This window comes from Ostrea edulis, chromosome 1 (assembly GCF_947568905.1).
Source record: "Ostrea edulis chromosome 1, xbOstEdul1.1, whole genome shotgun sequence".
Lineage (NCBI taxonomy): Eukaryota > Metazoa > Mollusca > Bivalvia > Ostreida > Ostreidae > Ostrea > Ostrea edulis.
Genome location: NC_079164.1, coordinates 84,785,534 through 84,809,904, shown reverse-complemented (window position 1 = coordinate 84,809,904; position 24,371 = coordinate 84,785,534). Strand labels below are relative to the sequence as shown.

At 34.6% G+C, this 24,371-nt stretch overlaps 1 protein-coding gene across 1 annotated transcript; it reads right to left on the bottom strand.

Annotated features, from left to right (window-relative positions):
• Nucleotides 1-1,821: 1,821 nt before the first annotated feature.
• Nucleotides 1,822-24,288, bottom strand: LOC125677640 (transmembrane protein 222-like). Its single transcript, XM_048915784.2, has 6 exons — nt 23,922-24,288; nt 17,765-17,849; nt 16,385-16,416; nt 7,755-7,848; nt 4,414-4,544; nt 1,822-3,380 (listed from the first exon to the last, which is right to left on the bottom strand). Exons 1-6 carry the CDS (start codon nt 24,074-24,076, stop codon nt 3,293-3,295), a joined length of 585 nt encoding a protein of 194 aa, XP_048771741.1. The 5' UTR covers nt 24,077-24,288; the 3' UTR covers nt 1,822-3,292.
• Nucleotides 24,289-24,371: the final 83 nt, after the last annotated feature.

Sequence of the window (24,371 nt, the reverse complement as noted above, 5' to 3'; positions counted from 1 at the left end):
TAAGGGGATGGTCGTAATAAAGCAGTTAGTCATCCACTGTGGTATTTTTAATAGTGATACGATATTTTTAAAAGTCGTATACATGTTAGCAAAAACCGCATCTTTATTGTACGTCGTGAAAATCAACTACATCGCCCAATTTCATCCCCACAAACCCATTAACTAATAATTGAACGATAAATATACATGACCACACAGAATAAACAAACTTAATTAAGTGAATCTTTCGGGAGGGTCTCTAATATCGATGTTGACATTTTTGACATAAAACTCTTTAAAAAATAACATCCAATGAAAACAAATACATGTACATGTATCGTCCGCAAGTTTCAGCACCCCTTTCTTGTTCACCGATGACGTAGACAATGAAGTAGTCTGACCTTCCTGTCCAAACGAGGTTTTCGATTCTCAAGTAATTTTTTTTGAGTACATTTAAGATGCATTTGCAACTTTCCAACAAGGATAACAAAAAATGTACAATTTTCTCGATGCAACTGTTGCGAGTTGATCCTGATTCCATGTCTTTAATAGAAATGTGCTCATTTTTTCCCTCTAAACATATTCAATATTTGGATTTTTCTCGTCAGACGTACGGAATTTGAGTGACAAAATACATACTCACGTTCGTGATGTCTGCATTGCAAAACTGGCAGCTCTTTTTGAAGAGACGCAGACGGCTTGAACAATTTTCAGATTCAAGATTTTAAATTGATTTTGAAACAGAATATATTTATTTTGTTAACGTAATCAAATCTATTTAGGGTTCAACGTCTCAAAATACTCACGAGTGAAAACTTCTCCCAGAGAATATCGAACGAAAGCAATTTCTAGCGCACACTTAAATCTGTTACAGATATCAAACCAAACTGAGATTTTAGAATACAAAATCATAATTAAAACCAGTATAATACAATGCATCTTGAACGGCAACCAAGGAACAATTTAGAAATCATTATGTATTGCACATTGAAAAAAGTGCAAAATACATTAGAAGTCGGCACATATGATGACATCATGCAGTTAGAGGCAAACAGTGCTGGCAGACATGATAGAACCACTTTCCCTCGTTAAATTAGGCATGAAATTTTGAAATTCGAAAGCAGAAAAATATGATAATATTCGAACCCCCACCAAGAAATTCACATTCATACTGACAATCACGCGACCCGAACTAGATGCAGACGTTAAACCGGAGCAAAATGATGAAGCAATTCGAAATGATAAGACCCTCTTCATACAGTTGATTTGCATTTAAACAATCTAATATACTGATAATTTGTATATCAAATGCAGATGTATTTTATTTACCTTTGAAGTTTCAACGACGCCGAATTTAATACCAGTAAAAAGCAAACACAGGTTATTATAGCGAACAAATAGTTCATAGCAGGTTGTGAAAAGTACTCAGTTCAAATGAAGAGATGCTGCGGGAAAATGGAAGAAATATTGTTCATCCGCGTTTTCGTATGATTCATGCTAATCCGATCATCGGATTCGCAGAATTTTTCACAGCAGTGTTGTTCTAAGACAGAGAAGTGGCCAACACCCAACATCAATACTTGACAATGACAATCAAAGACCACTCACGCCCAAATCCCGACCGACGAGAAGCATTAACACAAGCTGTAGAGCTTGTATGTCAGTCGTCGTAAAATAAATAAAGTTAAAAAAAAAAAGATCTTTCAGATGAAATATCAAAAATGATGTCATGAACCTCACGATTTTTGCATTTGTTTTTTGTAGCACTGGTTGTGTATTTCAGCAGTGTGTGAAATACAAACATATATATACCTAGATAGAAAATAAAACAATAGAACATTCTTTCGTAATTTCAGTTTTTTTCAACAGAAGAAACTTTACTTCCACATTTTAGAGCTAACAGGCATTTCGTTATCAATATTTATATAACTTCAATTCATACTGGACAAATAAATCCTGATCAATGCTAACGTATATCTAAACAATAAACATACAATATTAATAGCTTTGTAGCTTACTCCTGTTTATGGATTTTGTACAAGCTTTCTTCAAAGTAGATACTAGTATGAAATATTCAAATATAAATAAAACGTATTCAATCACAGTATTTGTCAATTCAATGTAGGCCTACTATCAACATAGCTAAATAACAATTTTATATACAACAGCAAAAAATAATGCACTCGTGTTCGTGCTCACATTAAAGTGATATACGGTATGTGTATTTGTGTTCGCGTATCAAAAAATTTGCGTGACTGAAACTGATGCACTGCTTGGTGCATAAACAGAGGGTATCATATCTTAGCGTAAACTATAAGTCGCGGCTCTTGGTTTAGTACTGCTATCATGATTTACTGGGTGGGCGTATACCGCCCAGTCAACATGACAGTGCTATAAGCGCTAAAATATGAAACCCCGCTAAATTATGTAAATATACAGTATTTCAGGATGACATCACACAAACCTTAAAATGTGTTTTAAAAATCATTAACGTAAACATGAAAAATAGACCCCCCCCCCAAAAAAAAAGTAAAAATAATCAGTCTTGGGTAAGACTTCCATTTCTCCACAATACGACAAATCTGATAAACATATAATTATTTTAATTGTCTGTATATTTGTTCTAGTACATGTGTGAAAATTATATGACGAATGAAAAAAAGATATTGCCCTGTGTTTTGTTGGACCGCTGAGGACTTACTCACCTCCATAACTCACCATACATTTGCATGTTAAAATTTCAATTTGTAGAAGATAAAAAAAACCTGGGAGTCATGCGAATTTTCAAATCTATATACATTTACAATGAATTGTTGGAAAAAATTGTAGGTACTTAATGCTTTCAACAAATCAAACCGTTATGTTAAAAACAACCCAAAACAGGAGAAAAACAATATGGCTTCCACTTAAGTCGTGGGGGCATAACTATGTAAGTTAGGGGCATAACTATGTAAGTTACATAATGAAATATACTATAGATCTGAATGAACACATACTTTAATATTTTAGATATGTATGGAATGTCTTACTGAAACATTGAAGAAGTCAGCAAGGTAATAATTAAAATAAAAAAATATATCTAGAAGTGTGGAATTGTTACATCATTCTTGCCTTATTGATTCTTTCTGGTGGTTCATCAGCCTTAAACAATGACTATGACATCTACAAATTATACAACTCCTAGATTTACCGCCAAAGTAGGGTGAAGAAAATGGATTTCTTCGTCTTTTTCACAAAACAACTTAAGAGCAATGAAATATACAAGGGGAAAATGAAAACATTACTATCACAATTCACAGAGTCCATCTCCTTCTCACATATGTGTAGAGAGTACACTCACAATGGTTATTACAGATGCCATGATTAGGAAGGGCAGCCATGTCTTCAGGAATCCACAGAAACTGAAAATCACAACCATTACAAAGTATGAATATCTAAATTTTAAAACTGCCAATTCTTATCACATTCAAGTAAAATCTATCACAATCTGTGACCAGAATGGCCATAACTGGTTTGGTAAATATAAATGACATTATATTCAAAAAACAAATTTCATTATTGAAATGTGAGGGCATGAACTGCAACGTTTTATACCAGCATACTCCATGAATCTTCACTAGCCAATGGTTTTCAGTCCTCTCCATAAAACGGGAGCGGATCGAAGATGTCATGAGGCGTGTTTAAGCGCTTTATGAAGAGTTTGCCAGCGTGAAGTGTTGCAGTTCATACCCTCATGTATTTTCAAAAGTGATGTTTATTTCTCATCGTTACAATCTACTTTCATTTCTTTTGGAATTCCTAGTGCTTAAAATAGACGTACGGGGGTGGGGGGGTGGGGGTGGGGAGTTGAGAAGAAGAATTCTCCTTATTTTCCTATGTAAAACTTTGAACCCTATTGTAGTTATATTCTACCTACAAATGTTTTGACCGCAGTGGTTCTGGAGAACATTTTTAAAACCCATCATTCCATTTCTTGTTCCCTTTGGAAGGGTTAGCCCTTCATTTATACAAACTTGAATTTCCTTTACCAAAGATACCAGTGTCAAATTTGTATAAATTGGAGAGATGAAGTTGAAAATGTGGAAAGTTTAGGATGGACAAACATACATACAAATTTTTATCAGAAACGCTCAATTGCTTGTATGGTCAGGTAAGCTAAAAAGTTGAAGAAAAAAAAATTCCATGATTTGAAACTACACATTGATATTGTACATGCAAAATGTTTATTCTGTTATAATCACCAAAACTTTATTATTATTCCAATTTGTTAACCAGTGCAAAAAGTTATCCTAAGTTAATCATTGGCAATCAGAAAAATTAAGTCAAGGTGGTTCACAGCCATGCTGTTTCACTTCAAAGTACATTGCTGTAAAATGATTGAATTAAATGAATGGGATTAGAACACTTCGGTGCATCAGAGTTAAGAAACATTACCTGACATATTTTCCATATATCAACATCAGAAAACACAGAACCACCATGTTGTAGCTGGACTTATTATTGTAGTTCATTAAGTTCAAAGCCATGGCAACGTGAGAGTGACAATTGTCACAGCACAGATTATGCTGAAAAATAATGAATGGAATGATCTGAGAATTTTTTCAAAAACCAACAAACACATGTTCATAAGATTGTAAAAAAAAAAAAGCCAACAACACCCAACAACAAAAACATGTTTATCAGATTGTAAGACCTTGAAATTTGACTTTTGAAATCTCGTGCACTAACAAACACACAACAAATGGTCAAATTACAAAATCACTCTGCAACTCTGTTACAAAAGGATAATACATGGAATATTTACAGTATGACAGATGTTTTATGTAAATGTAGTATGCATGACCCCCTGACCTTGTAATAGGTGATGTATCAGCATGAAAATATCTAAACCTGTATAGTTTAGATATACATGTACATTTCATGTCTTTTAATTTTGATCTTATAAATTAATAAAACGATAGTTTGTAAATAATGTCTACACCAGTATTAGCACTAAACAAAGGCATGGTGTAGATCAAATCAGCAGAAAACGTAGAAGATGGTGTTATATAGGCAGCAATGTTTCCCCGAGTCATGCGAGCATTCATCAGCTTCCTTTCTTATAAAATCATTTTGAAATTGCATAAATTAGGAGTACACATTAATTTAGAGCTGTGGCTGCAATACTAAAGTCTTATCATTATGACTCTGCATCATCAACAGGTTTTACTTTGCTCCAAAATCACTTGTTCACAACCCCTACAGGAACATTTTAGACAAGTTTAGTGACTTGATATGCAGCTCTAAATTAATTTTGTCTCAATCAATGAGAATTTAAAGCCACAGCAGTCATGTTAATGATTATCAACACACTTTTGGTGTACATTTCTACAGAAGACAATACAAGATGGACTGATAAGATAATTTCAGATCAGAGTAGTTTACTTTGAGTCATTTCCTTTGGTGTTCTTGAAAAGCAATATTCAGTAAGGATTGGAGACTTTATCATAAAGCTAAAATATATTTAGTTTTTATACCAATTGGGATATTTATACATGTATGATATCTGATGTCATTTAAGAAACACATGAGGGTATGAACTGTGATACTTCACACCAGCATGTTTCACGAAGCATGTTAGAAGTATGCCGGCACAAAGCACCACAGTTCATATCCTAATGTATTTCCAAAAATGAAATTTATTCTATATATTTACATTTCACTTCTTTTGGAATTCCCAGCTGTTAAAATAGATGGCCTATATTTATCAATATTCATACACAATTGTTCACAACTGCAGCACATTCATAAGGAAAAATATCAAAGGTAAAAATATCAGAAATGTAAATATATCATTATAACAATTTCAGTGTAAAAAATCATGCAATACATTTCTTTCAGTCAGTGATGAAGTACATCTTAGTTATAATAAATAATGCCATCAGCTGACAAACTTCTTGCATAATTTACCTCTCATTGAACTAACATAAACTTTCAGTGATAAACATTTATCTTTGAAATCAAAATATTTTCTGTGTCTAACTCCTGAACAGTTAAGAGAGTGTTTGCAACCAGAGCAAAATATGGGATATTGAATTCACATTACATAATGTGTCTCACACCAGGAGCTAAATTCCTTCCAAATTAATAGTACATGGGCACCTGTTCCATGTACACCTTGGAAAATGTTAACATCTTAACTGATTTAGATGCATCTGTTTTTTTAATCAGAAATTAAGGCCATTTTATGAGCGGCAAAAATTAAAACAATTATCTGATTTTCTTCTCCGATTCAAGATTATGCTGCTCCATGCTGGTTTTATGCTGCAATCAAAGTATTAATCACCAATTTTACTTCCTAACTTTTAATTAAAGTAGAATTTAATGGTTTTCGTATTCCCTTCCCTCCTGGATAAATAAAATGTTGTAAATTACAGATAAAATCAAAATATACACTTTAGCAGCAGAAATGTGAATTTTTCATTAGGGAAACCTGAATGGGTAGGGCAGACTTCTTCTATCATGATAGGAAATCTTATGTTAAAATTGATATTAAGTAAACATACTATTTTTAAGCCAAATATATCTAAAACTTAATTGATATCTAAATTCAACAAAAATGCCAACATGGCAAATTAATTTTTGATAAATTGACCTTGAACTAAGAATTTCTACCTACATGTAGCACTGTAAGTGCTATAAGGTCATAAAAGTTCAAAGTATACGGTGGACTATCAACCTTTTTTCAGCATCCTTCACAATATATACTACATGCAGTATGTACCACTCCTCTAATAAGAGAGACAACTCTTACATTGATTTAATTAAGGCGGTATTCTACATCGTCATAATGGCTGATTTCCTTTTAAAACATAGATGAAAATATAAATATCAGCAATATCTGTGTATTCATTTCAAATTGAGTAGCTCAGTAGGTTAGTATGTCGACTGCTGAACTGTAGATCATGGGTTCGAGTCCAGTAGGGGTTTTAAATTCTTTTCAGATTGCTTTCTACTATTTAAAAACTGCATTTTTGACTGAATAAAGTAAACTTAAAAAGTTTTCAATTTCAAATTATTGTTGCACATATCCTCCACTTTTCATCCATATGAAATTTCTCTGGTGTAGCGTTCCTCCTTAATTATTAAAATAATAGCATTTGTTTATATGAGATTCTTTTAAAATTGTGACTGGCAAGTGAAACGCTTTATCTTACATTGCAGCATGAATGTTTGTCAGAAAATGAATATCATACAGAGAGCTTGATGCGTTAGTCTGCACCCACCCCTGATAAAGTGAAACTCTTGAATCAACTGCAGTGTACCTTTATGGACAAGCATTTCAAGAGCCTATGGTGAACTTGTGCCCAAGCATGAAATGAAAAAACAAATTACAAACATGCACTTTAAAAACTAACAATAGTTCATGAACATGCAGCTAAAAATAAACCATTGTCATATGAATACATCTATATCATTCATTCATTTATCATTACCATGTAATCGACTACACAGAGACCCACACAGAAAATTACAAACGCGTAGTAGATTCAAATGTCAAACTGAATCCTGATACATGATCTAACTGCTGTTAACAGCATCATCTCATTTTGAGAGATTACCAGTATCTATTGGAATTGGCATTCACTCTGAGGATTAACCTATAACTGATGAAGGTCATTCTCCAAGGTCACTGACTCTCTTCCAACTCCTGTAGGGGTTTTACTTTAGATATTGAACTAGATCTATGAAAGCTTGTGAGTTTGAGTAGGATTAAATAAACTGAGTGACACTACCATTCGGTGTTTGTATTCCTCCGATGCTTCAGCTACAGATTTGTCCCACTTCTCCTTGCCCTTAGGAACATTAAGTAGATCCAGCTGCCAATACCTGGAATAGACAGAAACAGGGGTCCAATATAATGCCGCAGAGCTCGTTCAAGCTATCTTGCCTTTTACTGTACACCAAATAAAGTTGCTTGTATGTTAATTTCATAAATTTTGCAGCATTGCTGATCTTGAGAAGAGTTTAATTCTTTTATCTCTATATACAGTGGGGCCTCAGTAATCCAGCCATCATTAATCCAGATGCCTCACATTCCAGACAATTCGGAGGGGGGGGGGGATGAATTTTTACATCGTTAATCTGGAAATTTGTGTTCCATATTCAGTTAGTCAGTTTTTACTACAAAGTGCTAAAATGTATTGAAAATTGTATCATTAATCCTGACAGTTCTTTTTTTGGAAGGTCAGTCTTGGACCATTTTAGCAAGATGTAAAGAAAGTATATGCCATGCTGTCTGACTGAAATGATTATCAGTGTCCTGTTAACACCTACCTAATTAGCTGGCAAACTTGTCTATGATCTGACATTTTGGTTAAATAGCATGTGCTGATCGAGACATTGTATTGCCAAGTTTTGCACATCATATCTGCAATGCCTGTAGTGTTACATTGTAAATAAATCTGCAACACATTTGATTAAATTATCACTTCATTTAACTGGATGATTTTACTAGGAACCAAAGTGTCCAGATTAACGAGGCTCCACTGTAGCACTAGGAATGGCCATATCTATAGCTGCATAGTGTGCATATCAATTTGACAAATTTAGCTGTGTTGCTCTTGAGAGGAAGCTTTCAAATACTAATACACTGCACTAGTAGATACCATGCAAATGTCCTGACCAGGTATTGCTAACATGAACAGGAAATAGAAACACAAATTCTCATGAGAAAATCACTTTCAGATCAGCTGACCTGATTTATATCAATGTACATTAAGAAAAAGCTAGATTTTATCCAACATTTGCAGAGATATATGATGACACATGTAGAAAATATGTGATGATCTAATGATGGGCAGAAATACAGTTGTGCCATTTCCAAACTCCTCTAAAACAAATTTCCCTTACAAATCTCTGAAGTCACCAGACTCCAGTAAGAGTTTTTCCATGACATGGAATAGGATCCATGTTCTAACACACTTGGTATGTAAGGAATATGCAATCCCCCCCCCCCTCCTTCTTCACGCCTCTTACTCCTTTTTGGTCACCCAAGTTTGATTTTAACTCATCTACAGTTGGTTCAATGTTTTCCAGGTCTACAGAATTTTATATTTAAAAAAAAACCAAGAATCTGTTAATTACCCATGATCATTAATCAAAAAGAACTCAAATGATAAAAAGGAGAGAGGTCTGAGGAGAATGGTGTAAAACTTTGATCCCTATTGTGGCCCCAACCTACCAAAAGAGGTCATGACTTTAACAAAGTTTAATCTCCACTATGTCAAGAAGCTTTCATGTAAATTTCAGCTTTTCTGGCCCAGCGGTTTTTGAGAAAAAGATTTTTAAATGACCCCACCCTAGTTTGCATTTTTGTGATTATCTCCCCTTTGAAGGGGCATGATGCTTCATTTAAAAAAACTTGAATCCCCTTCACCTAAGGATGATTTGTACCAAGTTTGGTTGAAATTGGCCCCATGCTTCTGGAGAAAAAGTTGAATGTATGAAAAGTTTACAGACAGACGATTGTACAACAGGTGATCAGAAAAGCTCACTTGAGCTGAAAGTTAAAGACTCTATTCATGGCACCAGTTAAGTGTAAGCTAAAAGTAGCATAGATGCTCATGGAGTTTTCATAAACAAAGGGAAATAACTCTTATTTGCATAATTTTCTAACTTTACTACAACATTGCATCAGTTGATAAGTTTGCTTTAGTTATGGTACATTGTAAACTTTATAAAAATGGGATTTGAATCCATAGTATAGTTATCAATGTGTCTTGCTATCAGCATTAGAAAAGGATTCATTGAATGTTACTATCAGAATTGCACATCTTTGATGGCCAACTTGCATATATCAACAGTTCTGCACAAGTCAAACTGGCTTGATTTCTTCTATGTTTTAACACCCTATGAAATCCATTAATGTTTAAAGAAGAATTCTATCTTGAAACATTGACATACCAGTATATTGTTCTATATCTGCGAAAACTGGGCTTGTTTTATTCATATGAAGATACAGTATTGAAGATGAGCCAGTTAGAGATTGCTTTTGCATTTATGAAATGACGAAAAACATTTTCATGCATTCTTTGTATCATAGAACTGACGTGTTGCAGAGTGATGAGAAATGTTTTCAAAGCCAGTTGACTTACAGGAACCTTAAAGGACTTCAAAGGAATCTAGGACCATGACAAGACGCTTGTCCTTGTCTCAGTAAGATAAGTCTAGGACCGTGACATTGTCTCAGCAAGATAAGTCTAGGGCTGTGACATTGTCTCAGTAAGATAAGTCTAGGGCCGTGACATTGTCTCAGTAAGATAAGTCTAGGGCTACATCATACATGTCCTCTCCTGGTGTTGCAGGCAGACTCGCGGTTTTCAAAGTCTTACTCTACTTTCTGACTATTGGTACACACTTAAATTCGCAGTTTTTTCATATCCTTAACTTTCCGAAGGACCAAGAATGATTTAAATCACTTTAGTAAGTTTATCTCTTTGAAGTTTACCGACAATTTAATTTATTTAATCACAGAAGTTTTCAATGTGAAAATGGCTAGATTAATAAGAAAATATAACAGATTGTTTTGAAAGTAAGAAGAAAATTGATTAGTATACATTGACTACCAATGTTAAATCATAACACTGAGAAACATTACAGCTTTTTATTATATATTTGCATCTCTGATATGAACACAGGAATGCGCCCTTTATCACACACCTTGTATCAGTACCCTTTATTTCACCCCTTATTGTACGTTTCACTGTAGTTTTCATTCCGAGAACCTCGGAATTTATCTGCTTGAAGCAGACGATATAATTTTGTAAACAAATGGAGAAAGAAAGTAATGGGAGAAAGAAAGTAATGGAAGAGAAAGTTGGAATCGTTAGCGAGAAGAATGGGAGAACTTGAAAATTGATAGAGTTGGTCAAAATGTAACAATAATTTCTAGCAAATAGTTATATTAAACTATAAAGAATTGAAACAATTTATCTAAATTGTTATCTAATGTCATATACTAGTACTTGCATTCATTGAATATCTTAAATCATTCAAAAACAGTAATCATTGTTTTTAACTTTTATCCTTTAATGAGCTCTTAAATTCACTATTTTCAAATATATGATAAAAACAACAATACATAGCCAAATCTGTATCACACTCCATATCAACACTCGACCAATATCAGCTCCTGGGCCTATGTCTCTCGGGTTGATATTGGAGTCTCGGGTTGATATGGATTTTAATACAGATTTTGCCATGTATTATTCTCTATTTCAACCTGCGTACAGGTTGGTGATGGTCTCAGCGATGAGTTTGAGGTGAAGGTCGGTGTACATCAGGGATCTCTGCTTAGCCCATTGCTCTTTATCATCGTCCTTGAGGCCCTGTCACGTGAGTTTCGAACAGGAGTGCCCTGGGAGGACCTTTATGCCGATGACCTTGTCATCATTTCAAATTCCTTGGCAGAATGTGTTAGTAGACTGTTGACCTGAAAGGAGGCAATGGAGAGGAAGGGACTCAGAGTCAATGCCAAGAAAACCAAGATCATGATCTGTGGCACAGGCTTGGATCTTCTGCAGAGCTCGGGCGAATTCCCATGTGCCGTGTGTCGTACCGGTGTAGGCAGCTACAGTATACACTGCAAGGGATGTAAGCACTGGGTGCATAAGAAGTGCAGCGGCCTTAAGCACTTGAAAGAGGATCCAAATTACCACTGCCCTAGATGCCAGGGAACTGCTCGACCAATAGATGGGAGGCCTCAGAAGGAAGTTCAAGTTGGAACAGACAAACTAGAGGTAGTAGCTTCCTTCTGGTACTTAGGTGACATGCTGTCTGTGGCTGGAGGATGTGTGCTCTCAACAATCACTCGTGTGAAGACGGCCTGGAATAAATTCAGGGAACTACTGCCTGTCCTTTCTTCCCTTCATCTTTCCTATAAGACCCGTGGCAGGTTGTACAGTACATATGTGCGTAGCGCGATGCTGTATGCAAGTGAGACGTGGCCCTTGCCAAAATCAGACCTTCGCCTACGACGAAAATGACAGAGCCATAGTCAGACAGATTTGCAGGGTAAAGCCAGAAGACATGGCTAGTGTCAGATCAAGCGACCTAATGGCATGACTTGGGATCAATGACCTCGACGCTATCCTGCGGGAGAAGAGGCTACGCTGGTTTGGGCACGTTGCTAGATCCAGTGGGGCAATCAATAATGTCTTCAATATGAAAAAAGAGGGAGGACGACAACCAGGGAGACCAAAGATGACCTGGAAAGCACAGTTAGAAAAAGACCAGCGTGAGTGGGGACTTTGTGATGTTAAACCATTGGACAGAGATGCCTGGAAGTCAAATGTTAGGTCTGCCATTCATGCAGCAAGCCAGTTACCTGGAAGGGAGCCCACTGCTGTGGAAGATGCACCTAATTCTGCATGTTAATCAAAAATGCCAATGATGATGATGATTCAACACTGTAGAGGTGCCAAGTATGTAAACAACACAGACCTCTGCATCTACTCTCATTCAACTTCATCACTGTACTTCCAAGCACAGTTCAGGGGCCTGTCACTTTAATATTTGTTCTATAGCTTTTTGAAACCTGTCTGAAATGTATTAAAGACTGTTTGAAGCTAGATCTAATGAAGAAATACTTTTTTACAACCCCTTAACACTTAATCAGGACTGATGAAACCCCTGTAACATCAACTTAATTGTCAGAAGCCTGCCTCAGTTAATTTTTTTATCATACATGGACTCAATATCATACAGGTAACTCTTGAATTATCGCCACTCAATTCATCGCCATTTTCGTTATAACGCCGCATTTTTCTTGGATCATTTTTCCTGTCGTTAAAACGCCAAATTCGCTATCGCCATTTGCCACAGTGTTTTCATTACAAAAGTCTATTTCAATGTGTTAGTTATCTCAATAAACCGCCACGGGTGCACGTGGTCAGTGAAGCAGTAAATTGGTCATTATCAATCTCCGGCGTACACCTGGACAGAAGGATCCCAGTAATTGCTGTATTGAATAAACAAGAAAAATACTCGAGATGAACTGTAGTCAAGTTGTTTATACAATTTAACTATGGCTTCGCCACGAAAGAGGGTCCTGTTAAATTTCGATGAGAAAAAGAAAATCATTACGTACCAAGGACATCATAAAAAATGTACCCATCAGGATATTGCAAATCATTTTTCTGTTTTATGGGAAAAGGCTATATCAAAAGAAGGACAGTGGGCGACATCTTAGCAGCAAAGGATCGCTCACTTACATAAGTATTGTAAATAGAGGAAAGATAACTCTTACATATAAAAGAATGGTAACTCTATTTCTTCAAGATGGCTGTAATTCAATTCATCGCCAAATTCGTTATAATGCCATAATTTCATAAGAACAAAAGGTGGCGGTTTATCGAGAGTTGACTGTATACAGGTGATACTGTATGAAGCATTTACTGATTAAACAACTACAACATATCCCATCTCAATTGGATAGATCTAGTCTAGAGTTGTATTGGTAAACCATTCACTACATATCACTAAATATGGAGCTGTACTGATTAACCATTCACTACATATCACATCTCAGATAGGACTAGAGATGAACTGATTAACCAATCACTACATATTATTGAATTATTGTCAACTGCTGGTTCCAAAGTACTTATCAAATTGTGTAATTTCATATCTAAAATACATGACCAAGTCTGTCCTCCATAATCCATTTCAATCACCTAATATCACTCTGCTCTTTTCATGGGCACCTTGTATATTGTCTTTATTATATAGCTAATAAATAGTCCAATATAAAATCTGCGTAAAATCTAGAGAATGTTAGCGTTCAATATCCTGAGAATTTATTGAACGCTAACTTTGCATTGCGTAAATTGTATGCGCCCGAAACATTCCGAATATGAGCGTTCAATATTGACGTTACCGTAACGACGTAAACAAGCCAAAATGGCAGACGACGGTTCTCCGAAACTGACAGAGCCGGTATTTGATATTTACTTAAGCAAAATGTTTTACTGTACATAAATTATTATGTCCCCATTTACAAAATCAGTTTGCTTCATGCATTAATGACGGGTTAAATATTGAACAGTTAGGAAATGCATGCTGTTATTGCACACTGCCAATATTGATGAATTCTCGTCTATTTTGGAGTAGTTGGAGTGAAAAGGGATATAATTCAACAACTAAATACTTTAGCTATATAACAAGAGGCCCAGGGGCCTTATAGGTCACCTGAGTATCATGTAACAACCTTCCAATGTTTGAATTAGGTTTGTGTTTAAATATAAGAATTTTACTTTTGGATGGAAGAAACATTGAATAGCTATGTGGTCAGCCCCGTCTTTGCACCAGAACCCCTGACCCAGGGGCCATAAATTTCAGTTTTGAAAGAAGCATCCTTGATCATCATTATCATACTATTAGTTTGTCTACTTAATACCCAGCAGCAGAGAAAATTTTCAAAGAAATAAAATGCATTTTCACTATATGATCAATAGGGCCCCACCCTAATACCAGAACCCCTGACCCAGGGGCCATGAATTTCACAATTTTGAAAGAGGCATCCTTGCTCATCATAACCATGCTATTGGTTTGTCTACTTAATACCCAAGGACAAAGAAGAAGATTTCCAAAGAAATAATGCATTTTCATTATATGACTTATAGAGCCCCACCCTAGCACCAGAACCCCTGATCCAGGGGCCATGAATTTCACAATTTTTAACAAGAGGTACTGTGAGCAATGCTCACTAAGAATACTCCCCGCTTACCCCAATCTCCCAAAGGGTGTTGGTAATAGGTATAAACTACCTCTTTTCTGAGTGTTGCTACTTCGATGTCCAGTGCGCATGACCTTTGACCTTTTGACCCCAAAATCTATAGGGAACATCTTCATCCCATGGGTAGTCCATATGTATGATATGGTGACTGTAGGTGGAAAGGATAACGCTTTAGAGCCCGGAAACCATATTGCTACTTCAATGTCCAGTGTGCGTGACCTTTGACCTTTTGACCCCAAAATCAATAGGGAACATCTTTATCCCATGGGTAGTCCATATGTATGATATGGTGACTGTAGGTGGAAAGGATAACGCTTTAGAGCCCAGAAACCATATTGCTACTTCAATGTCCAGTGCGCGTGACCTTTGACCTTTTGACCCCCAAAATCGATAGGGAACATCTTCATCCCATGGATAGTCCATATGTTTGATATGGTGACTGTAGGTGGAAAGGATAACGCTTTAGAGCCCAGAAACAATATTGCTACTTCAATGTCCAGTGCGCTTGACCTTTGACCGTTTGACCCCAAAATCGATAGGGAACATCTTCATCCTATGGGTAGTTCATATGTATGATATGGTGACTGTAGGTGGAAAGGATAACACTTTAGAGCCCAGAAACCATATTGCTACTTCGATGTCCAGTGTGCTTGACCTTTGACCTTTTGACCCCAAAATCGATAGGGAACATCTTCATCCCATGGGTAGTCCATATATATGATATGGTGAAGGTAGGTGGAAAGGATAATGCTTTAGAGCCCGGAAACCATTGTGTCTACAGACGGACGGACAGACGGACAACCCGATTCCAGTATACCCCCCCACAACTTGTTGCGGGGGGTATAAAGAGGCATCCTTGCTCATCATTACCATGCTATTAGTTTGTCTACTTAATACCCAGAGACAGAGAAGGTTTTCAAAGAATTTCTACATTTTCACTATATGACCAATAGAGCCCCACCCTAACACAAGAACCCCTGCCCCAGGGGCCATGAATTTCACAATTTTGGTAGAGGGCTCAATGCTCATTATAATTATGCCCACAGTTTGGCTTCTTGATGTCCAGGAGTAAAGAAGAAGATTTTTTAAAATTACACTCATTTTGATGGTTTTTGCCCCACCCCTCAGGCCCCAGGGGGGCAGGGACCACGAATTTCACAATTTTTGTTCCCCTCCACCCACAGATGCTATATGCCAAAATTGGTTGAAATTGGTTCAGGGGTTTCAGAGAAGAAGCTGAAAATGTTCAAATGTTAACGCACGACGACGGACAAAAACAGATAGCAATAGGTCACCTGAATGAATTCAGGTGACCTAATAAAAGGGTTATTGAACTTATATAGGAGAATATTGGCACTCGTTGGTTGTCAAAATGCACTCGCAAGCTCGTGCATTTTTACAGCCAACTCATGCCAATATTCACCCATATAAGTTCAATAACCCTATATTAATTGTATATATTGTCTTTATTTGTATATATTGTATATATTGTCTTTATTTGTATATTTTGTCTTTATTTGTATATATTGTATATATTGTCTTTATTTGTATATATTGTATATCGAACCTCATGTACCATAGGGTGGTGTGAAAGAATAAACTGAACTTGAACAAAGTAGGCATACTCACTTTGTTGGTCTGCCAAACGCCATGTCATCTTCCTGTTCAACAGAGAAAATAATCTTTTCAAAATGCTTAAACTTATACTGGCCAACACTTCATTAGTAATCCAAATGATATTAATTGTTCTTTAGTGTACATATTCTATTCAGATGCTTTGAGATGACATCAAACTGAGTTTCCCTTACATTTATTACAGTGTCAAGAATTTTTCTCTTACCGATGCAAGCTAGACATATCTAAGCAGGACTAATGACCCCGTGGGGCTTGTGCAAAACAGGGCATATCAAAACTACAGCTTACCTGAAATCCATTCATACAAATCCAATTAAATTGTATATACTTTAGTTTATGTTGTACATATGTACTTATTCGAGTAGGAATAATATTGTAATTAGCACCTTAGTCACTGATCCTAGCACACTAGTTCTCCATTTATTCATTATCAATTAACATAGTAGCACTTATTCACCATTATTCCAAATAGTAAAACAACTCAAATTATTTTTTATTTTAAATAACCTAAAATAAGTACACAAACAGTAGTTATTAATCAGTTAACAATTCTGTAATTCATGTGACCTTGACCTGTCATGAATGACCCTGATGGAGGGCCATTGGAGGGTCAAGACACGTCACACATGATTAGTCAATCTTTGGGTCAAGTAGGAGTGCATAATATTTCTCTGTTGCAAATATCATAACATCAATGGACTGGACAAGAATTTTGCCATTTTCTACCAGCGGCCTTGACATTGTCAAAATAATTTTGTTCTAGGATTGTGACACGTGTAAGCAACCTTTGTGGTGGGAACTGTGATTTCTAAATCTCTGATTCAACAATAAGATGCAATTTTATCACAGTGGACGTCAACATGTCCACATGGCCTTTTTCAAGAAACATAACTTATCCTCTGGTTATTATAACTTATAAGTAACCTTTGTTTTATATAGTCAGAAAACAACTTTATATTTTGTTTTCACTGACTTATCCAATACCTAGGTCATATTGTGATCCTTTGGAATATCTATTTTTACCACCTTTTATCAAGTTATGGCCTGAACATAATTGCACATATGGATGGATGGCTGGACAGACTAGATGATCCCATAATACCCCTTAGAAAACTTTTAGGGGGTTATAAATATATAACTACAATATGACATTATTCAGTGTTTAATAAATAACACAATTTTTATTTTTACTTTATCTAAACTTTTCAATGTGTAGGACATTTCATTCCCATAAAGAGAATTAATGAAGACAAGCTCAAATGCCAAATTGTATGATATTTCAATGATAAAAAAAACAAAATATGTCTACTGATAAATAGAAAAGTTATTCAATCAATGAAGGGAAGTTGGTAAATATTACTTGTAATACGTTACCGAAACATAGTATGGTCCTGCGAAGTCCCTTATGACTCCTGCTGACGTAGCAATTCCCATATGTCCAATAAATGGAAACAGCCACCTAAATTTTCACAGCGAAAAAAAAAAATTAAAATCATGAATCCTAAGGACCTGGTGCAGATAATTTTATACTATATTTCTGCAATTTGTTTCCACTTTTTCCACAAACTATCCATTTGACAATCTCTGCAAAATTTATTTTGATCTATTTTACCTCCTCTGTTAGCTAGGTATGTGTACATGTATGTAATAGAACATACACAACTGTATGTAATATACTCACTACCTCTTAGGTATATGACAGTTACAATTATGAGAATAACATTGAACAGCTTTATCAATCTGATAATTCCTCTCAAAGGATATAAAGTTCATACTAATTACAGAGAAACAAAAATTATAATTAAAATCGAGTGAAGGTCTAATTTTATGGTAACCCCAATCTCAATATGTATGGTTATCATTATATTGTGTAATTTACCTGTGTATTTTTTAAAATTTGCTGAAAATTCAAAATCTGTAAATGGGGTACCCTATTTTATGAAAATGTTGAAGCTGAAATTTTATTTTTTGGGTAGAGATGTCTTTCCAAGGTAGTGTCTGTAGCATCTTCCTCTTAGCTGAGGGTCCAGGGATTCACGATTCAGGAACACCCCCACTCCCCTAATAATAAGCTATATAAATAAGACTGATACAATACATTCTGTAGAGCCTTATAATTTACCATTCTTAAGATTAACATTTACATTTTTTCTTTACAACATGTTCACTCACTCAGGATCCTAATCATGATCTTGGAGGATATGCAATATTTTGATTTAACTTTAATTTGCCTTCACATATGATGAAGTCATGCCTTTAGAAAGCAGATATTCTTCCAAATTTCTGTCAGTTCTTCTACAGGTTTGTGCAATTAGAAATATGTAACAAATATAAAGAAATGTACCATTATTACCACCAATATTATCCATTGTTAGTGATTTCAACTCAGGATTCTTCATGAAATTAGCATTTATTGGATGGTTATATCACTGATGTTAAATATATATCTGGAATATATTGTGTTTGTTTTCATTATTTTAGGAATTATTTAGAAGTACACTATACTGTTTGATCCTGATTAAAGTTAACTACATGTTTATATAAAATACTAGTGCATTACATTTAAATTTTCATGATTCAAGTAAAGTTTTTTTTATTGTCAACTGAACAGTCCATTCCTTGAAATCAAATAATAATTATTTGGATTTAGATAAGAATTAAATAATTATGTCTATGAAGATGACTGTAATTGGGAGATTACTTTGATGATTAGTTGATTACAGCTGTCATTTTAAATCAACACTAGATATGGGTTTTTGTAAAGGCCAGCAATTATTTGATTGATCTGAATCAACACTGGATGAGTGTTTTTTAAAACCCAGTGATTATTTAATTGATATGAATCAATAATTGGCCAATGGACAAAGAAACAAAACATAAAATAAATGGATGAATTAAAAATGGGGGGTGGTGGTTTAAAAAGACATACCCCCCCCCCCCCCAACAACAAAAGGGAAAATCAAATCAAAAGATCATGAATTCCGAGTAACTATCAATCATACACATTGCTCAATTCTTTCTCCGAACAAAATACTAATAATTGTATCAAGATGCCATAAATCTCTAATAAATTGAATGTTGTTTTCGGTCAAAATATCGCTAAATAACAAATACTTTTGATGAAATATTGCAATGGGGTACCCTATTTGATGTTTGCAATACAAAAATTTTATAATCATGTTTATTTAGTGGTATACATACAAATAAGCAATTAAATTGCATTAAATTATGAAATTTTACCAGCGTACTCTAAAGTACTCCAGTGTACTCTGTTTAGTAGTACCCCTTATCAAATGTTTTACTTTTAATGCTTTGTGATGACATGTCATTCTCTGCGTGTGCATTTGTGTACCTGTATTCCATACTTCAACAATTCCACACGTGCAGGAAAAAAATCACTATAAATACTCTCAATCTAATTAAAATTAGATGTTAGATCCGCTCACATACTTGTTTGTGGAGCGGAGTATGTGAGCGGATCTAACATAGAATTTTAATTAGATTGACTTTTAATGCTTTTGTGATGACATGTCATTCTCAGCGTGTGCATTTGTATTCAATATTTCAACAGTTCCACACTTGTAGGAAAAAAATCACTATAAATGCTCTAAGAATGAAATAGTGCCGATTTATGCACATGTATGAATTTTTTTGTTTCCAGTGTTTCAGTTGTTTATGTTAACAAGTGTCTGAAGCTTCAGTTCACTTTCAACCTTATGTTAATAGACATGCATGTTTAATTTACAATTTTCTTTGTCAAATCAAAATCAATTATTCTATGGTTCCTCAAAACTCAATTCCATTAAATTACCTAACACCTTTTTGATGGTCCTAGGTGCTAATTATAGAGTGATCATTGAGTTATGACAGATGAGGTGACTCTAACTGTCCACAATGATTATCCAAATAAACAAACACAACTACCTCATTGATAATGTCATAATTAGAAAATCAATGAAGAGGAACATTAATCAATCTTAATAGTATTGTGTATTAATATCACAGCATTTACAATTCTCTAGTCTATATCTAATATATTAATTAACATAGCCTTAAGTAGATTTACAATTCTCTCAGATATTTCAAAGTCATAGAATGACATGAAACATTTTCATCCAATCTGACTAAAGTACAAACCTATATTATTATATATATATATATAATAATATAGGTCTGTAATTTAGTCAGATTGCATTTTCATCATCACAAATTAACATTTTAAAACTGATGAATTTTTCATGCATATATCAGAAGTGGATAAACAATCATGATTATGAAATACAAACTCATTGATCTGAAGTAATTAAAGATTACTTAGCATTGCATGCATGTCCTTTTAAAAGTAATTAATTGCTCTAATGTGTCCTTGAAAATAGTTCAATGACAGAGTACTTTCCCTGCCTCCTATGGTAATTCATTGCAAATTCAATTTTTAATTACCCCAACCTAGGGTAATGTAAATGGATCTCAAAAATAAAGTTCATAAAAATGTTCCTAAAATTACTTTTGTGGACATGGTTCTCATCCAGAGCTCCAGATAAGGTGCGTATCAGCGTAAATACTTGTTGAATTTTACCAAATACGCATGTAAGTTGAACATCATGCGTACAATTACGCATTAGCGAATTTAAATGCGCTTCACACCCCCAAAGTAATGCGTACATGTGATATATGTAGTATGATATAAATACGAATTATCTATTCATATGAATTGAGGTTAGCCCAGGGCTTGCTCATAGATGAACTAGCGCTATGAAATATATTTCAATGACAATCAGAACTTTGAAAGTTTGGAAGAGTTAACTCAAAACAACTATATAGGACTAATTGTTATACTTTTTTTCTTAAAGAGGTAGTGTGTGGTCGAAATCAAAGAAAAAAAACCCTTGTATTATCAATAGTAGACAAATGATATGATTGCTGGTGACATTTTCTGTACCATGTTTTACCACCAGCAATTTGCTGCTAAAACATGGTACAGAAAATGTCACCGGATAAACAATACTTTTTCCGTTCAATTAAAAGTTTCTCTGAAAGGCTGCTCCAGCAGCATTGTCTTAATAAGTATTTAAAAACATTTGCGAGAATGGGAGTCACACATTTATTTGATACTTGTATATTTATGGGGTAAAATCCTTTGTAGTTCTTTTTATGAAAACTCTTCATTGTCATTGGGATTTTTAAATTTATCATTGAGGTATTGAAATTTGATATGTCAGACACTCAGTCACATGATTATGATCCAATTCTGTATTAGTGGCAAAACAGCAAAGATAATCAGTAAATTACAAAATACATTTTGACTTCTTCTGAAAAGCAAAATACTCCTTGGTTTGAAAATCAGGGAGTAAATACTCTTTGTGGTAAAATATTATCTGGAGCTCTGCATTCATAGTTCAATGACAGAGTACTTTCCCTGCCTCCTATAGTAATTCATTGCAAATTAATTACCATTACATTTTTAATTACCCCAACCCAGTGTAATGTAAATGGATCTCAAAAATAATATTCATAAAAATGTTCCTAAAATTACTTTTGTCGACATGGTTCTCATTCATATAAATTGTCTGTTATTTGAAACTTTCTACTGTTATGACAAACCTAAGATTCAAACTTGTAGAGTCTCAGTGTAGTTCTGTTGATTAACTATGTTAATAAAATGTACATAAATTATATTATAAAATTACATCATGAATATCATTAATATTTATTACAAAATATTATTACATGTAGTATTTCACCTACTTATGTCACTAGTTAAAAAATTCTGCTATCTTTGCAGGGACAAGTCGGTTTGCAATTTACATGTACATTGTTTGATCTATGTTAACATATAAACTAAAAGCTGCATAGTCATGTTCTAAAGGTTTATTTAATAAATATACAAGTATCAAATAAATGCGTGACTCCCATTCTCGCAAATGCTTTTAAATACTTGGTTTATAAAAAAACCCAGTTCTAATGGTTTATAAATTGCTAAAATATTCCCCCCCAAAAGTATTTTAAAACAATATAGCAGGGTTCGAAATTAACTCATGTCCGTAAGTCCGAGACTAGTAAAAAATGTATCGGACTAGTGAACTCTCTATAGCACTAGTCTGTACGGACTAGTGAAAATCCGGAAATCAATCTTCAATTGGTAAAGATTTTTAGGAAGATTTGTCTGAGCCTCTTAGATGTTTGAACTTATGGTTGATTACCTGCATGGTCAAGTGTTTGCATGACTATGACATCCTGATCTTCCAAACACATGGAGTGCGTTCGAGACCGCCGTTCTTCGAACGTGCACAAATTGTCAAATTCCTGCCGATTCCGAACGCTGAGTACACATCACGAGAATGTGTTCTAGGTGTAAGAATTGCAAGTAGTGTGGTCTGAGAACATGCACGTTTGTGCGCACATGTTCTCGTCATTCGCGACTCTAACACAGTAGTTCATAACACTATAGCTCATGACTTGGTCAATCGAGTGAATTTTATTGACTTTATTGATAAAATTTTGAACTCCTGTGACTCTAAAATCTGAGCACCAAAACAACAGGAACATCGATCTCAAACGCACTTATGGACGTTTATAAAAGGATTAACTCAGAGGTTAATATTGTATGCTTCTGAAGATTTTGAATGCGAAATAAAATATGGTGGTCTCCTTTTCTTCTGTAGGTGTCAGAAATTGAATTGTTTGCAACTGTGATGTGTTTGGTTTGATTAAAACGAAGATCATTTTATGATATACTGGACGGACTAGTGAAATGCTTTGCGGACTAGTGATTACATCAACAGTGACTAGTCCGTACGGACTAGTGCTTGAAAAAGTTAATTTCGAACCCTGTATAGCAGCGAAAAGTAACTCGAAAAGTTTAAACACGATTCATAAGATAAAGAGTTGATTGTCCTCCGTTTACATATACTTGGACACTGTATATAATGGAGGGGAAAAAAACAACTATCCGTGAACTTTCTATTGTGTAACTACCAATAGTACAAGGTACTATACTTTAGATGCTATATAATTACAAGTCCGCCTGTAGTCCGAAATATCTGAAGTTTTCCTGGCTTTTTAATGATTTTGATATTTACTGTGCCAGGAATAAAAAGCCTCATGAGATGCTACAGGAAAACGTCAGATATTTCGGACTACTTGGCCTGGTGTTTACATATAAATAATTCCAATGTTATTTATTACAATTGTTTTGATTGGACAAAAATAAAGCTCAACAAGAGTTTATACATCAATAAACCCGAAAATGAGATGTATTCATACACGTCTGAAAACAAATAACATAGTGCGGGGAAACTATTCAAATTTTTGCAATTGTTAATAAAGTGAATGAATTGGAATTATAAGAATCAAACATTCTTTTTGAAGAATTTAACGATGTGTAAACTCCGGACATTTTACTCACAAACTTAACATAAAAGTGCTTCGCACTTTTATTCAGTTTGTGAGTAAAATGTCCGGAGTTTACACATCGATAAATTCTTCAAAAAGAATGTTTAATCCTATAATATTGTCATTCAACTTTGCTTACGTCAAGCAAGGGATTGGTGTCCAAACAATACAGTGTGGATATCTGCATTTATTATGGTCTATCTTCACACCATTGTGAGTTGGCAAATAACCTGTCATATTGTTAAATGCCACTTTCTCCGATGCAGTTGTGTTATTTGTTTCCCTGTCAGCCATTCCTTTGGGAGAAGTTATTTACTTGTTTTCATTATTTTACTTTCATCAGATTTATTAATCTAAAATCTATCTTCACGAAGTGTTGCCTTTAAAATCATATAAACTATATAAACTATTATTTCTCGTATATGATTTTCATTAAGAAGAATTTAATGATTATCAAGTTTTGATTATCACAAATAATAACTACTCTCTTAGCTTTCTACCGGAAGTACGAATTCAAGATTACAAAAAGAGTTCAAATATGTCATGGAAGTTTTATTTCCGAAAAGTAAAGGATTCTGTAAAAATACCT

Coding starts and splice junctions, on each gene's coding strand:
- LOC125677640 (XM_048915784.2), bottom strand. CDS start 24,076: ATGGCTGACAGGGAAACAAATAACACAACTGCATCGGAGAAAGTGGCA. Junction 17,850..23,921: donor ACACCAATCCCTTGCTTGAC/GTAAGCAAAGTT, acceptor GTGAAAATTTAG/GTGGCTGTTTCCATTTATTG. Junction 16,417..17,764: donor CAGGACCATACTATGTTTCG/GTAACGTATTAC, acceptor TCTGTTGAACAG/GAAGATGACATGGCGTTTGG.